This window comes from Triturus cristatus, chromosome 6 (genome assembly GCF_964204655.1).
Source record: "Triturus cristatus chromosome 6, aTriCri1.1, whole genome shotgun sequence".
NCBI lineage: Eukaryota > Metazoa > Chordata > Amphibia > Caudata > Salamandridae > Triturus > Triturus cristatus.
In genome coordinates, this window is record NC_140589.1 from 1794259802 (window position 1) to 1794286629 (window position 26828).

General features: G+C 44.6%; 1 protein-coding gene across 1 annotated transcript in view; it reads right to left on the reverse strand.

The window, feature by feature from the left end:
• LOC146822018 (serotriflin-like) overlaps nucleotides 1-26828 on the reverse strand; it is a 121871-nt gene that overhangs the window by 85049 nt on the left and 9994 nt on the right. Inside the window, exon 2 of the mRNA XM_085609953.1 lies at nucleotides 25789-25926. Within this exon, the coding sequence (XP_085466079.1) occupies nucleotides 25789-25926 (138 nt within the window). The remainder of the gene's footprint in view (nucleotides 1-25788; nucleotides 25927-26828) is intronic.

The window sequence follows — 26828 nt, forward strand, 5'->3', positions numbered from 1 at the left end:
GTTTTACCTTACTTCGCGGGTTCCATTTTGGAAGCGGTGGCCATCTTGTCATTGCCCTCACATAGGCTACAATGGAGCAAATATGGGCCTCACAGTACATGGGCTTTTCCTTTGACTTCTCTGTGACCTGGGCAGCTGGCTCTGCTGCCCCGGGTCAAACTGGTCTCACGAGCTCCCCTTCCTCCGGCCACCTGTGATTAGCATCAGGGCTTGACCCGTCATAAAACCCTTTCATTCTACACGAGCCTCCGGCTAATCTCTTTCACACCTGACTGTTCCTGCTTTATGACTTGTTTCCCAAAACAGGAGATGCTCATGTTTATTAGGGGGTCTATTGATATCCGATGTGGGATCTGAACCTTACTGTGTAAATCATTGTGGGCTGGCCGAACTGGAATGTGGGATGGACATCATGACTCTGGCTTTTCTTTTGAAATGAACACTTGTTTATTACCGTATTATAAAACCTAGAAATGTATGCTTGAGGCAGGAAAAAGCGTATTTAAGATGAAGTCCGTTCCTATGATTTTCAGCAGTCTCCTGAGAACATACACGCTGTTGTACTTCTAGGATACCTGTAATTGGTCTGCAGCCAATAAACGATCTTTGACTTCAGCCAGAAGACTCTGTGTTTCTGTAGGTCTGGAACAGGGTGAACCCAGAAGTCATAGGGTGTGTGCCCCTGCACCGCTGGGTCTAAAATACCCAGTACTTCATCCTCCCAAATTAGAATAGAACAAATTTGGCTCTGTCTACAATGGGATTAAGTGTTACAGATTGTAAATGTATTTTTGTTTGCATTTATTCTGCCTTGATGTCCTGCCATGTTATGTAATTCTTTTTTTTTTTTTCCCCTCTTTTGGCAAATAAAACATTTAAAAAAAAGCATATCCAAAGCTTCCACCATATACAGCTACTTACAAGGTAACAATATTGTCAGGCAGAAATCTAAAATAGAAGAGGCATGGGAACGTGATTTTATGACATCTTGGCCATTGTCTCAATGGAAGAACATATGGATCAAGATGCTTCCAGAGCAGCTAACATAACGCAAACATTGTTTTTCATACACAATAAACTTTTGCTAACACCGAGTGCTTCGAGTAAAAGGTTTACGACTGTACCAGATACTTGCTGGACGTGTTCATCCTCTAATGCTGATTTATTTCATATATTATTCTACTGTCCATCTGTTCATAACTTCTGGAAACAAGTATGGTCCCAAATGAACCTGATTTTTTAAACTAAATTTCCTCTTTCCTTTATTCTTATCTTCTTAGGAAGTCTCTCATCTATTTGGGAAAATGTTACGCTCAATGTCAAAATTATTGATTTGTTATTAGCGGTTGCTCTTCATCAAATTACCATAAATTGGAAAGACTCCACAAAAATGTCTTATAAGGCCTGGTGGTATGCTGTTTGCCATAATCATAGGTTAGAAACTTCCTTTGTATACCCTATACACATGGCAACAAAATGTTTAGACTTGTGGTCACCCGTTACAATATTTCTTGATTTAAGTGCCAAACGTTGTTCCCAGCTACAGCCATCTCAGCAAGAAGTTCTTAAACCTCCTTGACTCCCGCAAATGTTCCTAAGAATTTCTATAGTCTATTGATAATCATGTTTTACTTATATTGATTTGTTCTTTTTATTTTTGATTAGTAAGTCCGATTCATGTAATTTGATTGTAGCAGTCTTCTAATGTAATGATATGTGTTTAAGACTATGTACTATGTACAGACACCTTTACTCGTATCAATAAAAACATTCTTGAACTTAAGGATTATTTAGGCTGGAGAATGATCACTTCATGGATCCTAACCAATAGAATTGTGTAAACTGTGAAAAAAAACTGTTGGAGATTGAAATTCTGAGCATCTTGGGGTATAGATTATTCCGTGGGAAAAGCACAAGTGGGAGAGCTTATTGCTGCTGCACTCTCAGCGCTCCTCTGGCTGGCTATAAATCCTGTGCATGACATACTGTCAGTCCAAACTTTGAATTTCCCCTGAACTGAACTATCCTGATATGTTGCACTTCATTGGCTGGTGATGTTGCTCAAGCTATACCTTTTCGGCCGAAGGGTTGGCTTTTTCTGACTATTGCTCACTGTGCATTAGCTCATTGATCCTAGGTTCATATGAATCTTGAATTGCATATTGATATTGAAATATATATATTTTGTCTCTCTTTCTCTCCTCTCATGCTAGCTATTGATTTTATGATGTATTTACCATGAACTGTATTTCTTATTGTGATTTTACCTGCAACATTTGAAATAACAAAAGAATTGACAATCTTACATTGTTTTGTGTATTGAGCATCCATATTTTGATGATTTAGATAAAAGTACCTAGATAAGTATACAGAGTTTGTCTTTATTTTGAAATGTACTATTGACATGATACATATTTTTGACTATTGTTGTTAGTTAGGCATTTTCTTCATTACAGGTACTCATGAAGGTAATAGCATCTTTCTCTAATTATCTGAGTCCCTATTACCTCATACAAGGATCTATCGGAGGACCTTATGTTTGTGAGTGGTTATAGACTTTCTATAGTCCCAAACTCTCTGGTATAGTAAATAATCTAAATTTAGTTTATGGTGTAATGAGGACATTGTGAATGAATGTAACATTTACACCACTTCTGCTGGATCACACCTAACAGCAGATTCAGTGTTGATATCAGTCTTTTCTTCATAAAAAGTGGGTTGGGCTGGACAGAGGCAACAGGTATCAAATAGGCAGCTTCCCTTTCCTGCTTTTCCTTCTGCAGTTCTTTCTTCTGTGACCCCTCCCTGTATCAGCCATTGTATACCATTTTTGTGTCTGATAGGAACTCCCTTTCATTTCAGTGGATCAATATATGGACTCATGAACATTAAAATGTGGCAAAGGACAAGGCCACCACAAAAAACGTTCTCAAAAAGGGTGTTCTGCCTGTTCACCTGCCTCTTCATATGTCCAGCTCTGACAAAAAAGGACACAGACTGCTTTGCAGATGTCCAGGCAGAAAAAGATTACAGGGGATAATATGGGATGCCTACGTTCACCAAGGACACCGGAGTGACTGCACATTTGAGGAAGCTGGCTTTGAATCTAGGGGGTTACTTGGTTGGTCCTTACCTGTCACTACTTCTAAACGTGAGCTGGCTGTCTGAAAACAGGCATAAGAATTCACCTTTTGACTTCAAGAAGTTATGTGCACCATCAAGAGGAAAGTACAGAAGCAGGCACAGAAAGCTTGAATCTGTCCCCTGAAGGAGCAGGAAACATACTCCAAGACTGTAAACAAGATGTGGCCTGAATTTTTCTATTATGACTTACAACTTCCTTTTATTTTAAATAGAGGTCTTATAATGCAAACCCTCCAAGGTGGAGCTAAGCAGTCACAACGGACTTAAATAAAGGAACAACAATCCCACCAACTTTGAAGATACTGTATCACAATGCTGATTATTCAGTTTGCGTTAGAAGCATAACTAGATTTGAGAAACTTCATTATTTTTTGTGATATCATTTGTCAAATTTTTTAACTAATATCATCCTGATGTGGCTTGTTGTACTACCAGAATACTGAGTTATTCATATCACCCTACAAAAATGTCAACTACAGAATACCAGCTACCACTAAGTCGTTAATGCAATTAGTATTCTTAACTTCACATCTACATTCGATAAAGATATATGCATCTTTAAAGTAGATAGATGTGGAGTTAAGAATAGTAAATCTCTAGTGATCTTTACATACCTACCTTAATGACAAAGTGGTAGTCAATATTCTACAGTTTGTAGGTCAGTATGTGTGACTATGAAATTCTGACATACAACCTCTTGTAGCACTGTTGAACCATCAGGCATATTTCCTGCAAAACGCTTAGCTACATAATCAGCCCAGATACTTTCTGGGATATCAGAGTCAGGGGTGGTTAAAACATTCAAAGTACATTGTGCAATCAGTAAACAAAAACCCTCAACAGGCTACTGAATCACATCTTCTTTGAAATTCCAATGATATATAATTAACATTATGTGTCTTCCTACATTGAGGGATGCTTGTCAGAATGTTCTCTTTGCCAGTCATGAAGAAGTGTTTGCAGAAAGTGTTTACATTTCAGACAGTCTTCAACAAGCCTGGATGGATCAAAATGGCTTAGTTGACCAAAACATAATTCATCAATAATTAACACATTCAGAATTTAATCATCAGTTTTAAAATCAAAATTGTTATCAGGAGCAATCTGATGATTGTTGCTATACCTTTTGTCTGTACATTGTATCTTCCCTTCTTTGACAGCTGCTTATCTAAAAAGCTGCTATTACTTAAGAGCAGTTTACTGCCATCAAGCAATAAAGATGGTGAAATAGCCACTTGTGTCCATAGTAGGTGTTTACAATCCCTAAAGTTGATAAAGTCCTCATTCATATTAGCATGAAAATCAATTAGGCAGCAAGTACTACAGCTAAAAATATATGATCTGCTGGTCTATTAGATTCAAAGCAGCCATTAAAAACACAAAGATGAAACTCCTTCCACAACTGCATCAAAATGTATCCAATATAACACGATTTATATAAAAGCCAAAAAAGTGGAAGAAAAAAGGAATCCTTCATAGCCTCAACCCTAATATCTATTTCAGTTTACTCTATTAATCCTACATTCCAGTCCTCTCCTCCCCCCCCCCAACAGCAACAGCATTGAAGGAAAAGAGAGCTTAATTTGTTGCCAGGTTGTCCTTCAAACTGTTAATTAAGCAATGTAATTTTCCCCCTCAAAACAGGCGTGGGTAGATATTCATTCTAATCAACGCTCCACCCTTTTTTTAATGTCTGGCAACCAGATAGCAACAGTGTTAGAGACCTTTATGTCAATCTCAGTCTGTTCAATTGCCATAATGAAACTAGGCTTTTCCAAGATTGCTGCCTCACCAAGGGGACATCCATTTTGATCATTATGAGCACAATGTGTTTGCACCACTAATTAAATTGTTCATGTTATGGCAAAGCTTGCCCTATCACCAAACAAATACAATCTAAGTTTTAATCTTGTGCTAATGTGTGTGTGTGTGTGTGTGTGTGTGTGTGTGTGCGTGTGCGTGCGTGCGTGTGTGTGTGTGTGTGTGAAGTGTGCTCTACTAACCTACGAAGGAGCATGGTTAAAATAATAATGGAAGTGAATACTTAGAACAAGAAGTAGTTCAGAAATTATAACCACACTTCATTGCTCCTCACACTTGCAGAAGTCAGATTAACTCAGCATGCATATGTTTCTTTCTGAGGTTTTACACTGGTGCTTTGGCGACTGTTCAAGTTGCTTTGGCTGCCACTCAAGAAGCGTGGCTGCCTGCCAATCTGCATGAACAAGGACTTGTGCCTGAGGCATCTTCAGTATGAAAACATCCCAGCAGCCTCAGATATGTTCTAACGGTTGATACAACATAGCTGTGACTACGAGTAAAGGATAAACACCGGGACTAATTTCCATATGGACGACCATAATGACCAGGACGCCATCAAATTGCTGGATATTGCATCCACTCTAGGCCTTTCCCCCTATCTTTCTGGTCCGACCCACAACAAAGGCCACACACTCGATCAGGTGTTTTCCACCACACCTATCATGGCTGTAACTCTCCTGCCAGTCGTCTGGTCTGATCATTATCTTGCCCACTTTGAAATACCTTCTACTGTGACCTCTCCGGCCAGTGTCATGAGGCAGCAGGGCAGCAGCTATAGGGCATTCCACCGGGTGACCCCAGACATGCTAACGCATGCTCTGGCAGATCACCCTGTTTCCTGTACTGGCGACCTAGAGAAAGATCTGGAGAGCCTACAATCCTGGCTTCTTGCCAGACTAAATGAGATCGCTCCCTCACAGCCACCCAGATCTGCTGCCCGGCGGGACTCTGCCCCCTGGTTTACGGAGGATTTAGCCCACGCTCGTAGGCAATGTAAAGCTGCCGAGCGGGCGTGGAGAGTCCAGTATGAGCCTGAAGCCAAACAACGCTATAAAATCAAGATGAAGTCCTACCACGATCTTATCTTACAGAGCAAGAAATGTTACTTCGCTAAAAGGATTGAAGACGCAGCTAACTCCTGTAAGGAGATTTTTTCAATTGTACGTGAATTTACCAGCCCCCGGACAACCTCTACTCAGGGTGCCCCGGTGGAGACCTGGGCTAACACTATTGCCAATTTCTTCACCACCAAAATCAGGCTAATTCAGGATTCTTTCCCGTCGAGAGCGTTAGATGATTTATCTACGATGCCGACGGAGACAGTCTTCCTGTCTCCTCCTGGCCCAGCTTTGCTAGACTTTCCTCCCCTTCCGGTTGCCGCATCCTTAGCCTTGATGAGGAACCTTAAATCAGGCTCACCATTAGATCCGTGTCCAGCAAAATTCTTAGCGAAAATGGCAGATGTCATTAATCCCATAGCTAATCCTATCCTCAATTTATCCCTGAGTCAGGGTTTTCTGCCCCAGGCCTGGAAGCAAGCCATGGTCATCCCCCTGATCAAGAAGCCCAATCTTGATCCAGAGGCGCCTTCTATTTATAGGCCAATCTCGCTCCTTCCAGCACTGACCAAGATCCTGGAGAAACACGTACACAGCGTGCTTTCTAACTTCCTGGAGTCTAATGAGTTACTTCATGAATCCCAATCGGGCTTTCGTTCTAACTTAAGCACCGAGACGGCGCTCCTGGAAGTCTCGGAGATCGTGAAGGAGGTGCTGGACACAGGAGGCAGGGTGATGTTAGTCATGTTAGACCTGTCGGCGGCGTTTGACACCGTCCCCCACGAGGATCTCCTCACTAGACTTCATAACATCGGTCTAGGGGGGACGGTGCTCAACTGGTTTCGTTCCTTTCTGGCCAACCGCCGGCAGACGGTCTGGGTCCCACCCGGGTCCGCCGAGATGCCGCCATTGGGAGTCGGAGTGCCTCAGGGCTCTGTACTGAGCCCCACTCTATTTAACATCCTTATGACCCCTCTGGCGACACTGGCGGAGTCCTACGGGGCCCGGATCGTCTCTTATGCTGACGACACCCAGCTTCTATTCACCTGTCGCAAGAGCGAAGAGTTCGATGGAGAAAGGATCTGCGAGTGCCTTGGGGCTGTCTTTAGCTGGTTCTCACACAACAGCCTCAAATGCAACTCGGACAAATCCGAAATACTATTCTTCGGATGCCCATCAGAACCAGATTGGCAGGGATGGTGGCCTGCTGACATGTTCCCTCCCACTCAGTCCTCTAAGTGGGCTAAGAACCTGGGGGTTAAAATTGACAACGAGCTCTCGCTCAAATCCCAGGTTTCCACTCTTACGGGAACATGCTTTGGGATACTCAGAATGTTGCGCAAGTTCTTTCCCCTTCTCTCGGAGGAACATCGGAGGATCACTGTTCAGGCACTCATAGGGTCCAGATTGGACTATGCAAATGTCCTATATCTGGGTCTGCCTGAATACCTCCTCCAGCGTTTGCAGGTTACTCAGAACGCCGCTGCTCGTGCAATTTTTGGCCTGCACCGCCGCACCAGTGCCTCCAATCTCCTCGTATCCCTTCACTGGCTTCCGGTGCGGAAGAGGATACTTTTCAAGGCCATGACTCTCGCCCATAAGGCCTTGCATGGCAATGGTGCCAAATATCTTCAGAGGAGGCTGGACTTCTATCGACCTGTACGATCCCTCAGGTCAGAAGCTTTGGCTTTGGCTCGGGTGCCACGCATCAAAAGGGCTCGGCTAGGCGGCCGGTCCTTTAGCTTTCTTGCTCCGCAGCTATGGAATTCCTTACCGGTGTCCTTGCGAAACACCGCTAACCTGCTTGCCTTCAGAAAAGACTTAAAAACCTGGTTGTTCACTGGATAATCTGCCCCCTCTTTAGGCCCCTGCTCTTGTTACTGTTATGTTTTCCAGCTCTTTCTTTGGTCTGGAGCACAAAAGCGCCGGGACACTCCTTTGGAGTAGCCGTTGCGCTATAAAAGTCCCATTTAACATAACATAACATAACATAACTAAAGTTACATGCCAGTCCCTTTTCTGTAATTTTAACTGCAATATGTCATACTGAGGTCTTTATCTGTCATATAAGGTACTTGGTACTTTTTAGACCTGCATATCAGTACACATGATCGCTCTGATATTCAAATTATATTATTGTAATTGGATCTGAACCAATCAGAGTTCCTGAGCGGTGTTCGTCCATAACTGGAGAGAGTAGATAAATGCCTTATATAGACCTCTGTCTTTAGAGAATTAGGGTGCAAAAGTCTGGAGGTCAATGGAATGCTTCTTTATTGAAGCAATACATGTTGAGAGAATGATGCCAGCAAGTTACACACAGCCTGGTGGTCCAACGTAAGACCATAGGGCTGTGTGTATACTAGCTCTCTTGTGGAATATGGAAAATTGGAGTGAAGGCCTCTTCAGGGCATATTTGCACTGCTCCTCCTGTTGCTGATAGTTATGTGTGTGTGTGTCTATATGTATCCTGCCTTGCTTTAGCAAATTTACTAAACATTGATTAGGATAGCGTCTAGTTGGATCATAATTTAGTGTCTGGGGACATGTTACCTCAGAGATAACCTGGCCAATGCAAATCAGCAGTCCAGCTGAACTTCCAAGCCAGATACCCTCTGAATGTGACATAAGGAACCCCAGACCAGTTTTCACCTAATTTGGAGGAAAAAAATAACGACTGGATTGTTCTTTAAGACATTACGGTTAAGGGACAGAACAATGCCTTTCTATAATATGAGTTTAATTAACATCAACTTCAGTCTCAGAAGGCAGATACATCACCAAGCCGAAAATTCTTAGAGGAGCATAAGCTAAGGATAACAGTTTCGGTCAGTTCTAGGTTAAAATGTACCTTTGTAGTTGAGGCATTAGCTGATGCCTTTATCTAAAGCAATAAAGCTATATCTAACAATTAGATAATTAATTTTGTGAATAATTTAAAATAGATTATGTCTACTAAGGGGATGTTTGCCTTTGCTCATTTTTTATATAGCTGAAAACAGTAATGCAGTGGGAGAACCCGTTTTGAGGTCATCCAAACTGCAATTATCAAACTGTTACCCTTTTCCTGGCACTTAATATAGAACATTAGTGAAAGAGAAACATTTCCTGGGAGTAGCTCATCGATTGAAACTCAAATTCATCCTCTTGAGTTTGCTGTTACCATTTTTCATTTTCACAGATTTTATATTGTTTCTTTTTTGTGGTAAGCATTGGGAGTCTCCTTTTACATACTTCACTTGTACTATGAGTGGTGGATGGAACATATCAGTTATAGAGTGGAAAATAGGGTTCAGAATAACCCTTTCATCTGTCTCATTGAGGGATATTTTGAGTCTAGATCACCAGGTACTCCATCAAAACAGAGCTTCTTTATCAATGACTTTCTTTAAAGTTTACAACTGGAAACACTTCTTTCATGTACTATCCGAACTACACTGGCAATTTTTGAGGACTTTGAGAGTCTATACAATCCTTGCACAGGTAACTTTGAGACTTTCTGGATTTACTCTAGTCCCATTCACTATGTCCCACCCCCATTTTCTACCGCCATTTTGGCTGATGACTTGTGTATTTTGAATCTGTAGGTGTAGCTGAACTGAGCCCAATGGTACCTCCATCAATGTTTGGTTAGGCCCATTGCATATCCACTCATTGTGTACATTGGAATCCCATACTATGGCCTTCTCTACTTTAACACTATATTTTCTGTGCTCTCTTTTAGTCCTCTATTTATATATATATGTATGCTCCAAGGTTGTCCACCAGATTGGGGAGCACTCAAGGACCAGCGATACCACATGGACCATGCAGCTATTGTGGTGCAGCCTGACGCGTTTCGCTGATATAGCTTTCTCAAAGGCTGATCACTCCTGTTCTCCAATGGCGTGCGCAGTCATTCAAATCACTCATGCTGCTTGCTGATAGGTCAGCCATCTCGCACAGAATTGTGGGGCATGTAGTGTTCATGCTGCGCCATCGAACCTTGTATAGGTGCCAGGAGACTGAAGATTTCTAATGCTTCCCCTGTATGGGTCACAAGGGCTGGAAAGTCCTTATTTTCGGTGCCAGTTCTTCCACAGTGAACCGGGCACATTCCCGACCCAGCGGCCTACTTTGATTGATGCGGTGGTACTGCCGCGTGTAAATGTATGCTCCAAGGTTGTCCACCAGATTGGGGAGCACTCAAGGACCAGCGATACCACATGGACCATGCAGCTATTGTGGTGCAGCCTGACGCGGTTCGCTGATATAGCTTTCTCAAAGGCTGATCACTCCTGTTCTCCAATGGCGTGCGCAGTCATTCAAATCACTCATGCTGCTTGCTGATAGGTCAGCCATCTCGCACAGAATTGTGGGGCATGTAGTGTTCATGCTGCGCCATCGAACCTTGTATAGGTTCCAGGAGACTGAAGATTTCTAATGCTTCCCCTGTATGGGTCACAAGGGCTGGAAAGTCCTTATTTTCGGTGCCAGTTCTTCCACAGTGAACCGGGCAGATTCCCGACCCAGCGGCCCGCTTTGATTGATGCGGTGGTGCTGCCCCCGCGGCTGGACTGCCGCGTGTAAATGTATGCTCCAAGGTTGTCCACCAGATTGGGGAGCACTCAAGGACCAGCGATACCACATGGACCATGCAGCTATTGTGGTGAAGCCTGACGCGTTTCGCTGATATAGCTTTCTCAAAGGCTGATCACTCCTGTTCTCCAATGGCGTGCGCAGTCATTCAAATCACTCATGCTGCTTGCTGATAGGTCAGCCATCTCGCACAGGATTGTGGGGCATGTAGTGTTCATGCTGCGCCATCGAACCTTGTATAGGTGCCAGGAGACTGAAGATTTCTAATGCTTCCCCTGTATGGGTCACAAGGGCTGGAAAGTCCTTATTTTTGGTGCCAGTTCTTCCACAGTGAACCGGGCAGATTCCCGACCCAGCGGCCCGCTTTGATTGATGCGGTGGTGCTGCCCCCGCGGCTGGACTGCCGCGTGTAAATGTATGCTCCAAGTTTGTCCACCAGATTGGGGAGCACTCAAGGACCAGCGATACCACATGGACCATGCAGCTATTGTGGTGCAGCCTGACGCGTTTCGCTGATATAGCTTTCTCAAAGGCTGATCACTCCTGTTCTCCAATGGCGTGCGCAGTCATTCAAATCACTCATGCTGCTTGCTGATAGGTCAGCCATCTCGCACAGAATTGTGGGGCATGTAGTGTTCATGCTGCGCCATCGAACCTTGTATAGGTGCCAGGAGACTGAAGATTTCTAATGCTTCCCCTGTATGGGTCACAAGGGCTGGAAAGTCCTTATTTTCGGTGCCAGTTCTTCCACAGTGAACCGGGCAGATTCCCGACCCAGCGGCCCGCTTTGATTGATGCGGTGGTGCTGCCCCCGCGGCTGGACTGCCGCGTGTAAATGTATGCTCCAAGGTTGTCCACCAGATTGGGGAGCACTCAAGGACCAGCGATACCACATGGACCATGCAGCTATTGTGGTGCAGCCTGACGCGTTTCGCTGATATAGCTTTCTCAAAGGCTGATCACTCCTGTTCTCCAATGGCGTGCGCAGTCATTCAAATCACTCATGCTGCTTGCTGATAGGTCAGCCATCTCGCACAGAATTGTGGGGCATGTAGTGTTCATTCTGCGCCATCGAACCTTGTATAGGTGCCAGGAGACTGAAGATTTCTAATGCTTCCCCTGTATGGGTCACAAGGGCTGGAAAGTCCTTATTTTCGGTGCCAGTTCTTCCACAGTGAACCGGGCAGATTCCCGACCCAGCGGCCCGCTTTGATTGATGCGGTGGTGCTGCCCCCGCGGCTGGACTGCCGCGTGTAAATGTATGCTCCAAGGTTGTCCACCAGATTGGGGAGCACTCAAGGACCAGCGATACCACATGGACCATGCAGCTATTGTGGTGCAGCCTGACGCGTTTCGCTGATATAGCTTTCTCAAAGGCTGATCACTCCTGTTCTCCAATGGCGTGCGCAGTCATTCAAATCACTCATGCTGCTTGCTGATAGGTCAGCCATCTCGCACAGAATTGTGGGGCATGTAGTGTTCATGCTGCGCCATCGAACCTTGTATAGGTGCCAGGAGACTGAAGATTTCTAATGCTTCCCCTGTATGGGTCACAAGGGCTGGAAAGTCCTTATTTTCGGTGCCAGTTCTTCCACAGTAAACCGGGCAGATTCCCGACCCAGCGGCCCGCTTTGATTGATGCGGTGGTGCTGCCCCCGCGGCTGGACTGCCGCGTGTAAATGTATGCTCCAAGGTTGTCCACCAGATTGGGGAGCACTCAAGGACCAGCGATACCACATGGACCATGCAGCTATTGTGGTGCAGCCTGACGCGTTTCGCTGATATAGCTTTCTCAAAGGATGATCACTCCTGTTCTCCAATGGCGTGCGCAGTCATTCAAATCACTCATGCTGCTTGCTGATAGGTCAGCCATCTCGCACAGAATTGTGGGGCATGAAGTGTTCATGCTGCGCCATCGAACCTTGTATAGGTGCCAGGAGACTGAAGATTTCTAATGCTTCCCCTGTATGGGTCACAAGGGCTGGAAAGTCCTTATTTTCGGTGCCAGTTCTTCCACAGTGAACCGGACAGATTCCCGACCCAGCGGCCCGCTTTGATTGATGCGGTGGTGCTGCCCCCGCGGCTGGACTGCCGCGTGTAAATGTATGCTCCAAGGTTGTCCACCAGATTGGGGAGCACTCAAGGACCAGCGATACCACATGGACCATGCAGCTATTGTGGTGCAGCCTGACGCGTTTCGCTGATATAGCTTTCTCAAAGGCTGATCACTCCTGTTCTCCAATGGCGTGCGCAGTCATTCAAATCACTCATGCTGCTTGCTGATAGGTCAGCCATCTCGCACAGAATTGTGGGGCATGTAGTGTTCATTCTGCGCCATCGAACCTTGTATAGGTGCCAGGAGACTGAAGATTTCTAATGCTTCCCCTGTATGGGTCACAAGGGCTGGAAAGTCCTTATTTTCGGTGCCAGTTCTTCCACAGTGAACCGGGCAGATTCCCGACCCAGCGGCCCGCTTTGATTGATGCGGTGGTGCTGCCCCCGCGGCTGGACTGCCGCGTGTAAATGTATGCTCCAAGGTTGTCCACCAGATTGGGGAGCACTCAAGGACCAGCGATACCACATGGACCATGCAGCTATTGTGGTGCAGCCTGACGCGTTTCGCTGATATAGCTTTCTCAAAGGCTGATCACTCCTGTTCTCCAATGGCGTGCGCAGTCATTCAAATCACTCATGCTGCTTGCTGATAGGTCAGCCATCTCGCACAGAATTGTGGGGCATGTAGTGTTCATGCTGCGCCATCGAACCTTGTATAGGTGCCAGGAGACTGAAGATTTCTAATGCTTCCCCTGTATGGGTCACAAGGGCTGGAAAGTCCTTATTTTCGATGCCAGTTCTTCCACAGTAAACCGGGCAGATTCCCGACCCAGCGGCCCGCTTTGATTGATGCGGTGGTGCTGCCCCCGCGGCTGGACTGCCGCGTGTAAATGTATGCTCCAAGGTTGTCCACCAGATTGGGGAGCACTCAAGGACCAGCGATACCACATGGACCATGCAGCTATTGTGGTGCAGCCTGACGCGTTTCTCTGATATAGCTTTCTCAAAGGATGATCACTCCTGTTCTCCAATGGCGTGCGCAGTCATTCAAATCACTCATGCTGCTTGCTGATAGGTCAGCCATCTCGCACAGAATTGTGGGGCATGAAGTGTTCATGCTGCGCCATCGAACCTTGTATAGGTGCCAGGAGACTGAAGATTTCTAATGCTTCCCCTGTATGGGTCACAAGGGCTGGAAAGTCCTTATTTTCGGTGCCAGTTCTTCCACAGTGAACCGGACAGATTCCCGACCCAGCGGCCCGCTTTGATTGATGCGGTGGTGCTGCCCCCGCGGCTGGACTGCCGCGTGTAAATGTATGCTCCAAGGTTGTCCACCAGATTGGGGAGCACTCAAGGACCAGCGATACCACATGGACCATGCAGCTATTGTGGTGCAGCCTGACGCGTTTCGCTGATATAGCTTTCTCAAAGGCTGATCACTCCTGTTCTCCAATGGCGTGCGCAGTCATTCAAATCACTCATGCTGCTTGCTGATAGGTCAGCCATCTCGCACAGAATTGTGGGGCATGTAGTGTTCATGCTGCGCCATCGAACCTTGTATAGGTGCCAGGAGACTGAAGATTTCTAATGCTTCCCCTGTATGGGTCACAAGGGCTGGAAAGTCCTTATTTTCGGTGCCAGTTCTTCCACAGTGAACCGGGCAGATTCCCGACCCAGCGGCCCGCTTTCATTGATGCGGTGGTGCTGCCCCCGCGGCTGGACTGCCGCGTGTAAATGTATGCTCCAAGGTTGTCCACCAGATTGGGGAGCACTCAAGGACCAGCGATACCACATGGACCATGCAGCTATTGTGGTGCAGCCTGACGCGTTTCGCTGATATAGCTTTCTCAAAGGCTGATCACTCCTGTTCTCCAATGGCGTGCGCAGTCATTCAAATCACTCATGCTGCTTGCTGATAGGTCAGCCATCTCGCACAGAATTGTGGGGCATGTAGTGTTCATGCTGCGCCATCGAACCTTGTATAGGTGCCAGGAGACTGAAGATTTCTTATGCTTCCCCTGTATGGGTCACAAGGGCTGGAAAGTCCTTATTTTTGGTGCCAGTTCTTCCACAGTGAACCGGGCAGATTCCCGACCCAGCGGCCCGCTTTGATTGATGCGGTGGTGCTGCCCCCGCGGCTGGACTGCCGCGTGTAAATGTATGCTCCAAGGTTGTCCACCAGATTGGGGAGCACTCAAGGGCCAGCGATACCACATGGACCATGCAGCTATTGTGGTGCAGCCTGACGCGTTTCGCTGATATAGCTTTCTCAAAGGCTGATCACTCCTGTTCTCCAAAGGCGTGCGCAGTCATTCAAATCACTCATGCTGCTTGCTGATAGGTCAGCCATCTCGCACAGAATTGTGGGGCATGTAGTGTTCATGCTGCGCCATCGAACCTTGTATAGGTGCCAGGAGACTGAAGATTTCTAATGCTTCCCCTGTATGGGTCACAAGGGCTGGAAAGTCCTTATTTTCGGTGCCAGTTCTTCCACAGTGAACAGGGCAGATTCCCGACCCAGCGGCCCGCTTTGATTGATGCGGTGGTGCTGCCCCCGCGGCTGGACTGCCGCGTGTAAATGTATGCTCCAAGGTTGTCCACCAGATTGGGGAGCACTCAAGGACCAGCGATACCACATGGACCATGCAGCTATTGTGGTGCAGCCTGACGCGTTTCGCTGATATAGCTTTCTCAAAGGCTGATCACTCCTGTTCTCCAATGGCGTGCGCAGTCATTCAAATCACTCATGCTGCTTGCTGATAGGTCAGCCATCTCGCACAGAATTGTGGGGCATGTAGTGTTCATTCTGCGCCATCGAACCTTGTATAGGTGCCAGGAGACTGAAGATTTCTAATGCTTCCCCTGTATGGGTCACAAGGGCTGGAAAGTCCTTATTTTCGGTGCCAGTTCTTCCACAGTGAACCGGGCAGATTCCCGACCCAGCGGCCCGCTTTGATTGATGCGGTGGTGCTGCCCCCGCGGCTGGACTGCCGCGTGTAAATGTATGCTCCAAGGTTGTCCACCAGATTGGGGAGCACTCAAGGACCAGCGATACCACATGGACCATGCAGCTATTGTGGTGCAGCCTGACGCGTTTCGCTGATATAGCTTTCTCAAAGGATGATCACTCCTGTTCTCCAATGGCGTGCGCAGTCATTCAAATCACTCATGCTGCTTGCTGATAGGTCAGCCATCTCGCACAGAATTGTGGGGCATGAAGTGTTCATGCTGCGCCATCGAACCTTGTATAGGTGCCAGGAGACTGAAGATTTCTAATGCTTCCCCTGTATGGGTCACAAGGGCTGGAAAGTCCTTATTTTCGGTGCCAGTTCTTCCACAGTGAACCGGGCAGATTCCCGACCCAGCGGCCCGCTTTGATTGATGCGGTGGTGCTGCCCCCGCGGCTGGACTGGCGCGTGTAAATGTATGCTCCAAGGTTGTCCACCAGATTGGGGAGCACTCAAGGACCAGCGATACCACATGGACCATGCAGTTATTGTGGTGCAGCCTGACGCGTTTCGCTGATATAGCTTTCTCAAAGGCTGATCACTCCTGTTCTTCATGTCACAGAAAAAAGAACTTTCAAACAAATTCCCCCTCCGCCTATGGAGATTCTATTATCCTCTAATGTCCAATAAAAGCTGCGGAAAGAGCCCAAGTGGCTGCTCTGAAAATTTCAGTCAAGGATGTCCCCTCACCACCCGCCAGATATGCTGACATACCCAGGTTAATCTATCCTGGGCTCCTAGTGGTAATGGAACACCTGATTCCTTGTAAGCTAAGGAAATTAGAGGACAAATACACCAGCTCAAATATAGAACAGAAGACTTTAACTGCCTTTCGGTTGGGCCAAAATTGATAAACAAATGATGAAGATAGCCTAAACTCTTCTACACTTTTGAGATAGGCAAGAACTGCTCTTTTTATGTCCAAGGAGTGAAGCCTAATTTCCTTTGGTGTTTCTGGAATGGGATATAACACCAGGAGAATAAACTCCTGCTGAAGATGGAAAGGAAAGTTCATTTTAGGGATCAATGAGTGTCCCGGACAAAGCAAAATATTGTTCTCGAATATCCTAAAGGAGAAGGTTGATAAAAGAGTTATCCTAGCTCACCTAATCTCTTTGCTAATATGATGACTACTCAAAACAGCACCTTTAGGGGAACGGATTCTGATGTTGATAGACTGAAGGGGCACAATAGAAGGGCCTCTCAGGGGTGTAGAATAATTGAGAGCTTGCAAGTTGGAAAGAGAAGTGGTACTCAGAGACAGATGTTAAAAAAAAACATTGACTAGCCTCTCCATCAACCCCTGGTCATCCTTCAGATGACCCTGGGAAGCTCTGAAGGCCATTACTGCTTCCATATGTATTTTTTAGATTGAAACTCTTTGCCCAAGTGAGACGCCGCCCTGAAAAATGTTCAGGGTCTGTGCTACACCCATGGACTGTGGAAGTAGCTGCCAAGCAGAGCACCGCTTCCTAAAAGTTGACCAGTGCTTAGAATAGAAGCACAAAGTTGAAGGTCTCCTCGAAGCCTGAACAGAACTATCTACTGAATCAGACATCCTCTTTATGCTCGGCCCTGCCATTTTATTCTCTTAGGCAATCACCCTGAAACTTTTTAATACTTCGGTCTGGAGAAGAGGGAGAACTAAAGGGGACAGCACAATCAGTAGAAGCCATTCTTGTTCTGTCTTCATTGTTTTTGGTATATGAAATCAAGAAGAGCATGCCAAACTGAAGCAATCAAGATCACCTGAGCACTCTCTCTCCTCATTCTGACAAGATATCGGAGGATCAAAGGAAACAGAGGGAAGGTATAGAGGAGACTGGCCATGGGTGTAAGGGGGCGTCAATGGTCAAAGACTTGGTCTCTTTTGCGTTTGAACAAAATCGATGAAGAGGAGAGTTTCAAACTGATGCAAACAAATCTATTGCTGGGAGACATCATATCTGGCAAATCCGAACAATTATTTGGGGAAAGAGACAGAACTTCCAAGATGACGGAATCTCCATGCTCAATTTGTATGTCACTATATTGATGTATACAAACAATCCTTAGAACACGTCAATAATACATAAAGTCCAGTTCAATCAGTATAGGCCTCCCATAGCACCCGTGACAAATCTATTGAGTGTTTGTTTTCAAGGAAGTAGTGTTCCGAGTCGCTAACAATCTTTTCGTGTATTGTGAGGATTTTAAGGTACCAAAGGTTTATAGGGGCTATCCTTTACCTTTGTGGCTCCCCCACCTCGACCAGGGCCCAAATTGTAATAAATCTCATGAACTCTCAATTGATCCCCTTTCGGGATCAGATCTTCATTGGAGCAAGATTTCTGACAGATCCTGGAATAGTGACTCTATCAGACAGGAAAAAAGTGAAGATTAAGACCAGTTCTCGAAGCTGTTGACAATGGACTACCCAAAGGTGGCAGCTTGGGTATAAGTTCAAGGGGACTTAGCTACAAGAGAGTTATTAGTCTTGTGGGCAAGATTCCATCTGAACAAATGGATCAGACACATCCTTCAGCACTGGTCTCCTATTTCCTAGGACTTGTCAATCGACAACTTCTGTGGTGGATGAATTCCAAGAACACATATTGAAAAGTATTTCTGTATGTCCACTGACTCCAGTGAAAGAGGCTGTGCTGCATGGCCTATGCCCAGTAAGGCCAGTGATCCAACAGGAAGGAGCTAGAGGTGATCTGGCTGCCTCACCTGGCATTCAGTCTTTGGCTGTGGGAGAAACTGGTGGTAATCAGAACAGACAATATGAAGACGAAATCACATATCAACCATAAGTAGGAAACAAAAGCACTTTCATTATAAAAGATTACAGAGCAGATTTCTACCTGGCTCAATAAAGTGCCCTTCCCCACTTTTTTGTGAGGCACTCTACCCTGCAGCCCTGTAATGCTTTCTGCCTCTAGGCTCCATGCTCTCTTCCCTTCTCTAGCCTCAACCATTGCCCTGTCATCCCTCTGCTTTTATTATTTACTATATGATGCAGTATTGCCTGCTAGCCATACCCATTAATGTAGTAGGTAAAAAGAACCCCCACACATATCCTGTTTCTTTGTATCTCCTAAGACATGTTGTGAATGTGGACCAAGGCATTTGAGATACCATTCTGCAGTACTCCTGCAAGACTGTCTACGGCAAAGGTCTAAACCATGATTGAAGAGGCGGTAGCTAAGGTTTTGACTACAAGTCTAATAAGCAGGAAAAATCCGATAAACAAAAAGACAAGTCAGTATCCTCATACTTTTCTAGTGAATCTGCTACAGACATGGGGGCATATCTACAAGGCAGCGATAGAAAATTACTGCCGCTTTTGCGGCGGTTTTCGGCCGAAAAGCGGCGATAATTTTATCGCCTAATCAGCAAGGTCACGCTATCGAGTGAAACCTTGCATTAGCGCACAAATTCTTAACGCCCAGCTTTGCATCTCTAATGAGATGCAAAGTGGGCATTCCTGAACTGACATGACTGGAGAAATGTCGCTAAGCGACATTTCTCCTATCATCAAGCCCCATGCTATGAAGCATAGCGGAAGGAAAAGTAGCGATAACCCCTGTTATCGCTACATTCCTTACGCCTGCTTCAGGACTGACTTAGCCATGATATCCTATGGAAGGTGGATATCATGGCTAAGTATGTGAGGCCCTATCATCAAGCTCACGCCAAACTTTGGCAGTTAGCGCTAGGATTTTTATCGCTTTTGAGATAAGCGTTGCTAATAGCACGCTATCTCAGTGATAAAAATCCACGCTACCGGCGATAATTCTACTAGCGCAAAGTGCGCTTAGCGATAATTATCGCCAGTTGTTGATGATATGACCAATGATGAGTACTTTATGCTCTGGGAAGTATATTGTGAGGGAGGATTTGTCCCAACGTCTTTTTCTTTTTGAGCCAGGTAGGAAGCAGAGACTACTACAGGGGCTCTGTTTGCTGTTTGCTGTCTGCCTGGGCCATACCTGCTACGTTTTCCTGGTTTGTTCTCCCGGAGCCTACCTTCTCTGCCACTGCCGCCGCATTTGAAAACCCGCGCGGCCACAGTGTGCACTACATCGTCCAGTGTCCATAGCGGCAGGACGCCGCCCACGCCTCTTCCGCTCCCGGAGGCGCATTAAATCAGAGGAGAGCCCCGGTGGAGCGGGGGCTCTGTTTGCTGTTTGCTGTCTGCCTGGGCCATACCTGCTACGTGTTCCTGGTTTGTTCTCCCGGCGCCTACCTTCTCTGCCACTGCCGCCGCATTTGAAAACCCGTGCGGCCACAGTGTGCACTACATCGTCCAGTGTCCATAGCGGCAGGACGCCGCCCACGCCTCTTCCGCTCCCGGAGGCGCATTAAATCAGAGGAGAGCCCCCGCGTCGCGGGATCGCGTGCGGGCAGCGCCGGGCTAAGCCCGGGCAAAGGGCGGGCCGTCTGTGGCTGTCCGGGGCAGGACGTGGCTGGGCTGGGCCATCTCCCTTGAAGTTCGTCACAGGTAATTCGATCAATGTTAATGCTATTGTAAGATTTGACTGCCAGTAAAGCGGTGTTATATACAGCTGGACTGTACGTGACGTAGTAAGGATGGGCAAAACTACACCAATGTCTACTCGTTCCACCGCAAGAACTAAAGTCCAATCAAAAACCCCTTTACCAAGCCTGACAGCAATAGACAGGATGCTGCAAAAAACTATAGGGGTAGTTGTCAATGCTATTGAGAGCACGGAGAGGCGGCTGTCATTACCTCCTAGTTTGTGTTTGCCAACTCAACCTACCCAAGATAACATTAAACAAGTGAACACTACCTTGAATACGGCGTACTCGCAGGAATCAATTCTTATGGATTCATATGCGGATTTTCCTGCCAAAGACTCTAACTGTGTTATTATGTTGCAAGTTACATCTCCCGCCGAGTTTACGAGTCGGGTAAATAGGTTGTCTCTTACTCCCAATTTGCGGTTAAATGAGGAATCTCCCATTTTAATCAATGTGTCAGACAATTTGGAGGAGCCAACTAACTGTATAAATAATGATATTAATACAGTAGGATCGACATATAATGTGTTTTCCCCACAAGGATTACAAGGGAAAGGCTTAAAAACTAAAGCTGTATCAAATAGGAATTTGCGTAATGTAACTAAAAATAGAGGGAAATCAAAAGGTAAGCAGAAGAAATCTGTACCAATCTCTCTAAAAGAAAAAGGGGAGAAAAGCAAGCCACAACATAGTATAGAAAGGTACAGTAATGATGATAGGCACACTGTGCAACAAGGAATTACATTGACAGATTTGGTAGACATTATGATAAAAATCGAGCAGTTAATGAAATCACTTGTTTTGCCAGTAGTAGGAAGACTAAAAGTACTTGTTAAAAAGGTAGAGGGTCTAGAAAAGCAGGGAGTAGTTAATTCGGACACATTGGAGCACCTGAGTTTATTAATTAGGCCCATAGCCGCCTTAAATTCTAGAAAATCAGATAATGTTGTTATTGGTGTTTCAAAGCTAGCCGAATCTATAATACCAGTGGTAAGTTGTGATAAGGGTAGTGTTCCTCACACCACACCTACGGGGTCTAACTTGTCAATCCACAGGGATTTGGGACATAAAGGTGCTGAGAGGGAGACAGGTAAGGGACCCACAGGGAAGGTGGGTACGACAGACTTGATTGGGACTAATCGAGATAAGGTTGTAAATACCTATGATAAGGCCAAACACACACACATTGATCTCCCCCCCCAGTCAATTCCTTACACAGTGGTGTTGGCAGGGGTGCCAGAGCTGAGTAACGGAAAGAGAGAAAATTACCAAGAACTCAAGAACAAGGTAATGCATTGGCTGAATTATAATAGACTCTTACCTGGACAAATACGAGTGGAGATTTTAAATGTTAGGAGAGTACATTGGAATGGTCATAGGCAAAAAGATTTACCTGGAGATTGTATAATTGTAAATCTCAGAGATAGAGGAGCGGTAAGTTTTATATGTCATTGGGAATCTAATTATGATATAGGCAGAATTCAAACCGTAGATCTGACCTATTTTTACCCACTAATGAACTTAAGGGGAAATAACACGTGGCATCAAGGGGGTTATAGGCCCAGATATAGAGACAATTTCATCCCCAATTTTGATATTCCACTAGCAAATAGATTTCACATTTTGCAAGGGCTAGAAGATATTGACTGACTTAAAATAGATAATAGGTCCACTGACTTAATCTCCAGTGGACGGTCGGAGCTTGAGGACCGAGGGATGAAAAGTACCGCCATAGATACTGAGACAGTCTTGGTGGTCGATATTAGAAAAGGGCAAGGTCCTGTGCGTCAATATAGACCGCAAATTGAGGTACCTCAAGGGGAAATAACATACTCAATTAACAATACTGATTTAGCGGTCGGCCAGACAAATGGGAAGGCATGGTCATTTTTGAGCTTGAATATCGCAGGTTTGAGATCCAAATTGGGTAATGAAAACTGGGAAAGATTGTTAAGTAACTATGATGTCATAAGTCTCCAGGAAACCTGGACAATTGAACCAGTACACATTAATGGATTTAAAACTTATTTCTCCCCGGCAGTTAGCTCGCCTTATGGTAGGGCCAAAGGAGGTTTGTGTACTTACGTTTCAAATTTGTTAGTAAGTACTAAAATTGAGTTGGTTTTTAATAACACGTACTATCACATTATTAGGATCACAATCAATAAAGGGATGTTCTTAGTTTTGGTAAATTTTTATAATAATATTCAAGGAGAAGACATAGATGATGTCTTTAGATTATTAGGAAATAACATAATATCCGCTATAGGGAGGAGGTCTAAGGAGACATGTATTATATGGGTCGGGGATTTTAATTGCCCGATATGCAGGAATGCAGAGAGTGGGACATGTGGGGTAAAATTAGATAAAGATATTATTCTCAGTCATTTTGAACATTCTAAATGGGGGGATTATTTAAATGAACTTATATTTGAGAATGATATGGACTTTGTTAACAGATTGATTAGTCCAGAAGTCCCCTTTTTCCCAACGTTTAATGGCAGAGGGGCAAACACAACTATTGATTATGTCATAATGAATACTAGCCATGGGGATATGATACAGGATTATAGCATTCTTGATTGCCCGCTTAGCGACCACTTTGCTCTCACTTTCAAAGTGAGATTGAGATCTAAAGAATTTTGTGGTAGGGCCAAATCTAAAGTGTTAGTAGATAATATTACTATGGCCCGAAAAAATGGATACGCTTTAAAGTGGACAAAAATTTCCCCAGTTGACTTTCAGGAGAAATTAATAAAAAGTATGTTGCCCCAATTTTATGCATGTACAGACGAGAATGTTGATGACTTTGATATGATTAATAACTTTCTAATGATTGTTGCCCAAACTAGAAAGTTACTGTATATATAGATGACATATTAATCTTTTCCAAAACTAATGAGGAACATGTTCATCATGTTCGCTCAGTACTACAAAGGTTAAAAGAGAACTCTTTGTATGTAAAACTTGAAAAATGCGTTTTTCATACCAAAAAGGTTGAATTTCTGGGTTATTGGCTTTCCCCAGAAGGCATAACGATGGATAAAAAAAAGGTAGAAGCCATTTTAAATTGGCCCACACCATCGTCGGTAAAAGAGATACAACGAGTTTTAGGCTTCGCTAATTTTTATCGGCGTTTCATTTCAAACTTTTCTGACATTGTGACTCCTATTACACAATTACTTCGGAAAGGAACAAAATTCCAATGGAATTCAGATGCTGAAAAAGCCTTTGCTACATTAAAACAAGCCTTTACGACCGCCCCTCTTCTGATTCACCCTCATCCCGATAGACCGTTTTTTGTGGAGGCAGATGCTTCTCAAACGGCTTTAGGAGGGGTTTTAATGCAGAAAGATCCAACTACCGGTTGTTTGCATCCCATTGCCTTTTATTCTCGTAAACTCTTACCAGCAGAGCAAAATTATACGATTGCCGAGAGAGAATTATTGGCAATCAAGGCGGTTTTTTTGGAATGGAGACACCACTTATTGGGAGCCAAGCATACCATCACAATATTTTCGGATCATAAAAATCTACAATTTTTTACCACAGTTAAGGCTTTAACTCCCAGACAAATGCGCTGGTTGTTATTTTTTAGTGAATTTGATTTTATTATCACATATCGTCCAGGGCAGAAACAACTATTGTCCGATACACTTTCCAGATTAGTTTGTGATAAACAATCAGAAGAAAGGATAAAAGTTCAAACTATCATACCATCAGAAAAAGTAGTCGCATTCACACAAGTAGACACCTTTCTAACTCAGTTAAAACAGAGCTTTCAGACACTAAATCAACAAGACTGGCTTTCACACAAACTGAACTCCATTCATGAAGGCTATTTTCTACATAACAAACGATTGTTTGTTCCCCCAGGGGAATTAAGACAACAGGTAATAAACTGGAATCACGATTCTTGTTTTGCAGAGCACCCTGGAATACAAAAAACTTTAGAGTTGTGTCAGAGACACTTTTGGTGGAACAACATTAGTAAAGATATTCAGCAATACGTAAAGTCATGTCCAGTATGTGCTAGGCAGAAATCAGATCATCAGTCACCTGCCGGTCTCTTGCAACCATTGCCAATACCTCCATCCCCCATTAGTCTTGATTTTATCACCGATTTACCCAACTCACATTCTTACACTACTATTTTGGTAGTTGTGGATCAACTATCAAAAATGGGACATTTTATTCCCTTAACTAAATTACCTAATGCAAGTGAATTCAGTGACATTTTTATTAATCACATTGTAAAACTACATGGCCTGCCCAGTAAAATCGTGTCCGACAGAGGCTCCCAATTAGTCTCCAAATTTTGGAGACAATTATGTAAAAATTGACATTGCGTTGTCCTCAGCGTTCCATCCACAGACAGATGGCCAGACAGAAAAATTAAATCAGTACCTGGAACAAACTCTACGCTGTCTGACGTCCTCAGTGTCTTCAAGTTGGGATGAGGTCTTACCCTTAGCTGAATTTTCATACAACAATAGCCATCATGCAGCTTTAGGTTGTTCACCTTTTTATTTTCTTACTGGTATGCATCCACGATCCCTTCCGACCTTTTCCCCAGATTTAAAAGATGCTGTACCAGCAGTCACAGAGCGTTTACATAAATTGAGAAAGTTACAAGATCTAGCTAAACAGAATTTAGCAAAACACAAAATTAAAATGAAACTGGCTGCGGATAAACATAGAAACCCAACTCCACCCTATCAGGAAGGGGATCTTGTTTGGCTTTCAACTAAAAATATTCAAATGGATAGTCCAAAGAAATTAAAGCCAAGATACATTGGACCTTATCCAATTGAAAAAAATGTGAACCCAGTTTCTGTGAGATTAACCTTACCTAAAGATTTTGTTATTCATCCTGTGTTCCATGTTTCTTTACTTAAACCACTCGATCCCGCTACTCGACAGGATAATCCACCTCCACCAGTAATTGTAGGGGGTCATGTGGAATACGAAGTTAATCGTATTTTAGACTCTAAACGCATTGGTGGCCGTTTACACTATTTGATTGATTGGAAAGGTTACGATGCCTCTGAAAGATCATGGCAACCAGAAACGAATGTTAACGCTCCACGCCTCATTCGGTCCTTTCATGCCTTACATCCAGATAAACCCCGCCCGATTAGACGACCTTTGTGGGGGGGAACTGTTATGAAAACCTGAACCTGAGTGCATCCCTGGTCAAGTTGGTATGCATAGAGAATTTTGACTATTCATGTATACAACAGCGATTGGCATTACTGCTTAAACTTGTGCAATCTGTACTTTATTACGCTGCTCTAATCCTGTGTTAGCAGCATATTTCAATTGCAGGTATCAATGTTTGTTTTCTGGATCATATTAACAAGTTATGCTCTTTTCACAAGTCTAGACACATGTTGTGCACGTGTTAACTATTTTCGCTGTACTGTAGTCACTAGACACATGCCTAGCACGTGTAAACTGAAAAGCGCTCCATGCGTATGCAAATTAAGAAGGCACACCGAGGACACGTTTTTAGCCTTTCGCATAATCCCCACCAAAGGTATTTAAACCCCCACCCACTTATTTCCGATGCTTCGCTTCCTGCTGGCAGAACTCACCTGACTCCGTCCTGAATGCAGCTCCAGTCTTCTGATCCGACTCCAGGGCAGCAACACTTCCTGATTCCTCGAGGGCGCTCAGAAGAAAAGGTCCGGCTGGATCTTCTTCCGATTCTTCAGCACTTCGCCTCCGGTTCCCTAGAGACAGAAAAAGGAACAATAAACAAATCGGCGCCTAGCAACCTTCCTAACACTCGGGTAATTCTAAACGCGAGGTAAGAGTTTCCTTTCTGTTTGAACATTCAAGGCTTTAAAGACCAAGGCAGCTTTATACAGCAGAAGGAGCCTTTTCAATTAATGAGGAGTTTAAGACTGAACGAACTTGTGATTTAAAGTACAGTATTGGTTAAACAATCGTTCCCATATTGAAAAGACTTTTTTCAAGAACAGTGTGGACAATATTTGCGCAAGAGTGTGGACAATATTTGCGCAAGAGTGTGGACAATATTTGCGCAACAGTGTGGACAATATTCGCGCTTTAAAAATCGCACTTTTTGTTTTAACCTTTTATTGTGAAACAAATTAGACAGCATTAACATGGTTGAAATGTTGTAATGTAAAATACTTGGTTCAATGTATAAAAAGCGCTGCAGTGTTGAAATCACCTAGAAAAAGACCTTCTGCCGGAAGTAGAGTTTATCTCTGGAAACTTTCTAATGGTATGTGACAAAAGAAAAGTAAACGCATGAATCTAGTGTTGGAAGTAATTGTCATTCACGGTGATGTTAAGTTGTTAAGACTTATATGTACCTCTTATCCTCCCAGTAGATTCTTTCCTCAAGTTGTGTAGAAAATAAGAACCAGTTGCAGTTTTCAGTGGCGCATGTATAGAGAACAAGTATTCCAATCACTCCCTGTCCCTGAAGAATACCCAGAAGAGGATCAAGACGCGAATCCAGTGTTTGTCTTCTTCTTTCTCTCTCCTCCAATTCCCCCCTTCCCCCTTGGGGGTCCAGCTGGGTGACAAGTTCCAATATCGAAGGAACAAATCGGAGTACAGGTGGGTGACTTCGTAACAGTTACTATGGGTAGGTACTAGA